The sequence below is a fragment of the Psammomys obesus genome, unplaced genomic scaffold (genome assembly GCF_907164565.1).
Source record: "Psammomys obesus unplaced genomic scaffold, mPsaObe1.curated_primary_1811, whole genome shotgun sequence".
NCBI classification, from domain to species: Eukaryota; Metazoa; Chordata; class Mammalia; order Rodentia; family Muridae; genus Psammomys; species Psammomys obesus.
In genome coordinates this window covers 5,038-12,058 of record NW_026595784.1, presented here as the reverse complement: position 1 = coordinate 12,058, position 7,021 = coordinate 5,038, and the positions used below count along the sequence as shown (strand labels likewise).

Sequence of the window (7,021 nt, the reverse complement as noted above, 5' to 3'; positions counted from 1 at the left end):
CCCCCTCCTGCAGCCCCCTCTCCCCTCCTGCAGCCCCCTCTCCCGCCTGCAGCCCCTCCCCCTCCTGCAGCCCCCTCTCCCTTCCTGCGGCCTCCTCTCCCATCCCTCTCACCCCCCACACCCCACAACCGGCTCTGCCTCTGCCCTGCCAGCTGATCCCTGTGCATTTTACTGTGAAAGAGAGGCGTTAGACCTTACTCGAGCATACTTGGAGAAAAAAAGAAAGTGGTCCGTGAAATGCTCAAAACCGCCTGGCACAAGGGTTGTCTGTGACTTGGCAAGCTCAGGGGGGTGCCCGCTGGTGACCTTCATAGTCTTCTGGGTGCCTGTGGCGGGAGCTCGGGCTTGAACCCTGAGCTTTCATAGATGGAATTTTGTAAACAAGTTTTGGTTTCCCTGCAGCCCTGACTTCCCAGAAAACAGCGCGGGGAGCCCCACGTGAGTAAGGCCGATGTGGGAGGCTGGGACTGACTAGTTCGAGCTTCATTTATCCAAGGGAAGCCATGGGAGGGGAGGCTGGCCTCAGAACCCAGTTAGGAGCCCCCCACTGTTTTTAGTATTTACGTATATCTTCATTAACCTTTGCTGTGCGGTGCCTGAGCTGGTGCTTCGCTCACTCCCACGTGTGGATCCTGGGGGTGGAGCTCAGGCTGGTGGTAAGCGCCTGTACCCAAGTCACTTCCAGCTTGCCTCAGCCCAGGAGCAGGAGAGAGAGCAGAGGGATGCGGTCCAGGTGGATACCTTCTGGGTAGAGGAGATGCCTTCCTGGTGGATGCCTTCCCTTCCCGCATGCCGGTCCTATGAATGTGTCCCTGGGATGAGCCTGGACTTTTCTTGGGCATGTCCTCAGGGCTGGCTGCAGCAGCTGAGCTGGCCACACGACCCAGCAGCCTTGGCCTCTCCTGGTGGCAGTGCCGCCCGTCCCGCTGGAGTGTGTGAGGAGGTCCCCTGCCCCGGTAAAGTGTAAACAGTTGAGGGAAGGGCTCTTCCAAAAACCCATTGTGCTGCGTGGCACAGGTGAAATGCAGTGACACTCGGGCCTCCTGCCCGGTCCAAGCTGTCCTTCTCCTCAGCCGGTACTGTCAGCAGCCTCGTCCACTAACTGTCCCAGGCAGCACGAGGCAGCGGTGTGGGGTCAAGTTAGAACTCAGCTCCATTAATCCCAACCCCGGGGCCCTGCACGTGGGCCTGGTCTTCCCTCCTGCTAGAGTCCTTCCTCCTAGTTGCGGGAAGACCGGCCAGGATTACCTCGAGGTACACGCTGTTGCACGTGAGAAAACGTGTGTGCCTTCAGCACCGTTATCACCGCAAGTTATCATCACGTTTCCTTCTCACTTAAAACTGACAGAAGATTGTGAGAAAAAAAAAAACAAAAACAAAAAAAAAAAACAGGAAAATCTCAAGGAACTTTCACAGGTTGTGGTCGGGCACACTGCTGTGGTGTGTCCGCTGTCCTCCGACCCTGCCTGTCTGACTGCGGTCAGCCTGTGGCCACGGTCCACCAACATCTCTTCCTGTTTCTGCCCTCCTAGGCTCCTCACTCCCGACAGGAAGGATAACGGGGAGCTCGCCATGGTAAGCAGAGCTTGGCTGGCTCGAATGCCGTCAGAATCCTCAGGCCTCAGCTTCTTCTCTTAGGAGACTCAAAGTGCTTGAGAGTAGTCAAGATGGCTCGGGCCAGGGCCCTGCCTCCGAGCCTGAAGAGCTGACCCTGACCCCCAGGGCCTACATGGTAGAAGGGTTGGGTTTGTGGCGGAAGCCGAGAAAACTCAATTCAGAGATGAAGCCTGGTCTATAAAGTGAGCCCTGCACAGCCAGGGCTACACAGAGAAACCCTGTCTCGAAAAGCCAAAAGAAGGCAGGCAGGCAAGCTTCATTTTCTGAGCGCTTGGGAGATGGTCAGCTCAGGATCTGAACCAAGTCCCTGAGGGGAGCCCCTATCGCATATTACAGGGTAAAACCGCAAAACGGGGGGCCTTGGATGAGCTTCGGGGTCACCCAGTATATTTTGAGTATCTGTTGGAGATTCATCTGAGAGGTGTGGCCCTGAGCTCAAGGTGATCAGGGACGAAGGAGCGGGGCAGCAGGCAGCTGGTTAAGATAACAACAAGTTCTGTATTTTTTGTTTTTCTTTTTTAGTTTTTTCGGGACCGTATTTATTGTGTAGCCTTGGCTGTCCTGGACTCACTTTGTAGACCAGGCTGTGGTCTCAAACTTGGCCTGCCTCTGCCTCCCGAGTGCTGGGGTTAAAGGTTCGTGCCACCACACACGGCCAAGTTCTACATCCTTTACCCACTTAGCAGGCAAGAAAACACTTGGAAGGGCAGGGTAGGAGCTCGTCTCTGAGCCCGGGAATGTGAACTCAGCTTGACCATGCTAACAATGGGGAAGCAAATCAGAAGAGCTAACTGGACTCTGGCCACTGTCTCCTTACAGGAGAAAACCACCTTCCACAAGTCACCCTCTGCCTTTCACACAAGCACAAACACTGAACAGATGTGATTTTAAAATTAGAATGTCTAGGAAAGCATGTGAAGTCCTGAAGACATGCCAGGGGCTTGTTTGTCCCTGAAAGCTCAGCTCCCTGCCTTTTCAGGGCGTCATGCCCCTTTTCTTAGGGGGCACATGCATCTACTGTCTCCAGGTGGGGACCCCAGAACAGCCACAGGTGCCGTACCACCCAAGTCCAAGTTGGTGAATTGGTGGTTTTCTTGGGGTCACTCCCAGGACTGTGGTGACTCCAGGGCGGCTGCATCACAAGACGATTACCCGGTATACTCTACTTACACCTTGCAGAGTCTCTGCCAGGGAACTCTGCTGACCTGAGGCCCCTCAGCAGTTCTACTGTACATTTGACTCTGACCAGGACCTTGCTCAGTTTCAGGGGCTTCCTGGGAATTACGAGATGTTTAATTCCAGAATCTCAAGGAGTCCCGCTTTAGAACTTCCTGAGTCTTTTTACACGCTTACTCTCCCTTCCCCCAAAGATAGACTCTTTCAGCTGTGAGGATGTCACTAGCAGCAGTGGTCTGTAAGACTGAGGTCGTGTGTGCTTGTAGGAGGCGGTGACATTCAAGGACGTGGCCGTGGTCTTCACTAAGGAGGAGTTCAGGCTGCTGGACTCTGCCCAGAGGAAGCTGTACCAAGATGTGATGGTGGAGAATTTTTGGAACCTGCTTTCAGTGGGTGAGAACAGGTGCTATCTGGCACTCATCTTTGTGATTGTAAAGCTTTGCGGCTCTCAACATGGTTCCCTGGGACTTTGCTTATTCTCATAGTCAAAAAACGTTCCTTTCGTTTTCTGAACAGGCTATTTATTTATTTACTTTTATGTTTGGTTGTATTTTTTCTGGTGCCTGTGGAGGCCAGTGCAGGGAATTGGACCCCTTGATCTGTGAGCCACTGTGTGGTGCTGAGAACTGAGCCTGAGCGATCTGGAAGAAGAGCCACAGCGGTCCACAGCGTGAATCTAGCCCCACATAGTATTGTTCTAAAAACGATCATATCTTACCGGGCAGTGTTGCGCACACCTTTAGTCCCAGCATCAATCAGGCAGGGGCAGGCAGATCTCTTGAGTCTGAGGCCAGCCTGGTCTACAGAGTGCGTTTCAGGACAGCCAGGGCCGCCCAGAGAAACCTTGCCTTGATAAACAAACAGCAACAAAATTACATCTTATTTGGTGTGTGTGTGTGTGTGTGTGTGTGTGTGTGTGTGTGTGTGTGTATGTGGGGGTGTGGACCCCCTGAGGCTAGAAGAGGGCATCAGGAGTTACAGGCGGTTGTGAGGCTCGGGTTGTGTGTCTGGGAACTGAACTTGGGTCCTCTGGAAGAGCAGCAAGCACTCTTAATCGCTGACCCATCTCTCCAGCCCCTCTACTGATAATGTTTTAAAAGATACTTGTATTTACTATTTTTATGTGTGTGTATGTGAGAGAGACTCTCTGTGTGGGAGCCTTCTAAGGTCAGAAAAGGGCATTGGATCCTCTGAAGCTGGAGCATAATAGTAGCTAGGTGGTTGTAGGTGCCGGACCCAGGACTCTGGTTCTTGGATGACAGCAGTGCCCTTTTCCGTGGGTCACCTCTCCAGCACTGGTTCTGGCAACTTTAAAGGAAGGGTGCTGGCATAGCGTTTCTTAGAATAATCCACGTTGGATGAGTGGGTGTAGAGCAAGTGAGAGATTTGTGAGCTAAAAGTAGGTTACCCAAGCTTTGATTCTGAAGTACGTGTTTGTGGTGGAGGGGTCACGGAATGGTGTTTCTCTGGGGGGGGGGCTTGGGGGTGTTTATCCGAGGGGCTTTGGGGGTCTAAACACATTGTTTTCATTGTACTGATGATCTGGCTGTAACTGCAGTTTGGAGTGCATTTTCACTGTCGAACCCTTTTTACATTTGTGATTTTACATGTTCAGAGTATCGGCTTTTTAAAAGATGTAAACCACACATAGAAAGAGAAGAGAAGCCTTGAATGAGAAGGGGAGAGGAGATTTAGGTGACAATCTTCAGCTTTGGTTTTATTGGTTCTTAGTAGTTGGGAGCTCGGGAGACTATGTCTTGGTTTCTGTCAGCATTTAAACCAGGAAAATTCATTAAGAATGAAAAGGTGAGCTAAAGAATCATCTAGAGTCAATTTAAAGTCTAGTATTGTGACCTAAGTGTGAAATCCTGAAGTGTGAACAGTTTTCACTTGTCTTTATCTCTGTCTATAGGAATTAACAATCAGAGTGAGATAAGAGCTGTCCACAGAGGGTCGCCTGAATCCCCTTCCTGCTGGCAGATCTGGCAGTGGGTCACGGACGACTTAAGCAGGTATGCAGGCTCCGTGGTGAACCCTCCTCAGTTACAGGGAGAGTCCCCATGTCGGTTGGAGCCAGGGTTATCGGCTCACCTTTCTGAAGGTGAGAACGGTATACCAAGACATAAAGCAAATGTTCCCATTGATTCTGAAAGGCTCCCACTTCCGACTTGGAGACCCCAGAGTAATTTCCTGACGGAGCCACAGCGTCCTAAGGATGGATACCAGCAAATTTCCGTGAGAGACGACCTGGCTCAGAGTGCACAGGATGTTCACTCTACAGGTGAGAGGTCACGTTCCCACAGTGATCGTAGAGCACACAGAAGCAAAGAGCCTTACAGCTCCAGCGATCGCAGGAGAGAAGGCGTCAAGATGGCGCCTTTTGATCAGAAGAGAATGAACACTGGACAGAAGAGTTACCCAAATAAAGAAGCTGTTACACAGCTCTCCAGCTTTGATCCTCACCAACTGTCAGACGTGGGAGAGAGGTCTCGTGGGTGTGTTGAATGTGAGAAGGGCTTTGGCGGTAGCCCTGCTGGTTGCATTCATCAAGGAGACCACACAGGAGACAAACGTAAGGAATGCAGCCATGTCCCACGTGAACCCACCCATCAGAAGGCCCACGCTCCAGTGAAGCCATTCCAGTGTGAGCAGTGTGGAAAGTATTTCAGTTGCAGATCATCTCTTCACGTTCACTTTAAAGTGCACACGAGGCAGAGGCCTTACAGTTGTGAGGTGTGTGGGAGTGCTTTCAGCCAGACCTCCCACCTGGAGGACCACAAGAGGCTGCACAGTGGGGAGAAGCCGTTCAGATGCGAGGCGTGCGGTAAGAGCTTCAGCCGGAGCTCACACCTCCGGTCCCACCAGAGGGTCCACACGGGAGAGAAGCCGTACAAGTGTCAGGAGTGTGGGAAGAGCTTCATTTGTAGCTCAAACCTGTACATTCATCAGAGAGTGCACACGGGGGAGAAGCCCTACAAGTGTGTGGACTGTGGGAAGGAGTTCAGCCGCCCCTCGAGCCTCCAGGCCCACCAGGGCATCCACACTGGGGAGAAGTCCTACGTGTGTACCCTGTGTGGCAAAGGCTACACTCTGAACTCAAATCTGCAAGTCCATCTGCGAGTACACACCGGGGAGAAGCCGTACCGGTGTGACGCGTGTGGGAAGGTCTTCAGCCGCTCCTCACAGCTGCAGTCCCACCGGAGAGTGCACACGGGGGAGAAGCCGTACAGCTGCGAGGTCTGTGGGAAGAGCTTCGGTTGGCGCTCCAACTTCCTCATCCACCACAGGATCCACAGCCGAGGCAGAGCCGATGGGAAGGCTGGCCAAAGCCCCGGGGAGCCGGCACAGGAGACGAGCTCTATAAAATAGTGCTTTCCAGACTGTCGTGTGAATTCTTTCTTTTTTGCATTTAATTACATTTTGCAGTTTAGTGTGAGGGCTGGAGAGGTGGCTCAGACCCAGTTCCCAGCCTCCAGATGGTGGTTCACCACCATCCATAACCTGAGCTCCAGCAGATCAGACAGAAGGCACATAAACATGCATGTAGACAAAACATACACAGAATAGAACTTAAACCACCACCATAGTGTACGCGGGCACGCACACATGCTGGCATAGGCACAGTGCAGGTCAGCGGGCGTCTTTTAGGAGTGGGTTCCCTCTCTCCACCTTATGGTCAATCGGGCTCGGTGGCTCACCTTTACCACCCAGTCAGCACTGGTCAGGGTGTGAACCTTCCACCCTGTGCACCCGGGCACTGCTGAGCCACAGCAGGCTTTGGTTGGTTGTTCTCTTTTTCAAGTGTTACAAGGAGAACTCTGGGAAGGATGAGCCATCAGGGCTTTTCGGAAGTGTCGTGTTGGTTATAAAGAAAAGCTGGCGAATTAGTGACGCCCTAGTGCTGAGAACTTAGACTGAAGCTGTAACGAGGATGCACTTTCCAAACTGTTGAGATGCGAGTTTCTGTTTGGAGCAGGAACCCTGATAGGTCAACAAAAACTCAAGCAGCCGAAATATAAAAACCCACTTTGTGCTCCGGGCCATAGCTCGGCGTTGGGACACTTGGCTGCCTCTCGCGGGTCCGAGCCCAGTCCCCAGGGCAGCGTCACCTTGCTGTTGTCCTTCACTAATACGCGTCCTTTGCTTCAACCCTTGTTGCTGAGTTGGATTGCGTCTTCTTGAACTTGGTCTCGTGTTTTTGCGAGTAGATGCAATTGTCCTTTCTGAC

At 52.4% G+C, this 7,021-nt stretch overlaps 1 protein-coding gene across 3 annotated transcripts in view; it reads left to right on the top strand.

Moving 5' to 3' along the window:
- LOC129685887 (zinc finger protein 226-like) overlaps nt 1-6,578 on the top strand; it is an 8,966-nt gene extending 2,388 nt beyond the window's left edge. Inside the window, exons 2-6 of one of the 3 annotated variants that reach the window (XM_055619401.1) lie at nt 403-438; nt 1,533-1,575; nt 3,060-3,186; nt 4,706-4,805; nt 4,947-6,578. In XM_055619401.1, the coding sequence (XP_055475376.1) occupies nt 1,573-1,575; nt 3,060-3,186; nt 4,706-4,805; nt 4,947-6,162 (1,446 nt within the window). In that variant the 5' untranslated portion in view covers nt 403-438; nt 1,533-1,572 and the 3' untranslated portion in view covers nt 6,163-6,578. The remainder of the gene's footprint in view (nt 1-402; nt 439-1,532; nt 1,576-3,059; nt 3,187-4,705; nt 4,806-4,946) is intronic. The other 2 variants (XM_055619403.1, XM_055619400.1) reach the window with 2 other exon arrangements.
- The last annotated feature ends 443 nt before the right edge of the window (nt 6,579-7,021 follow it).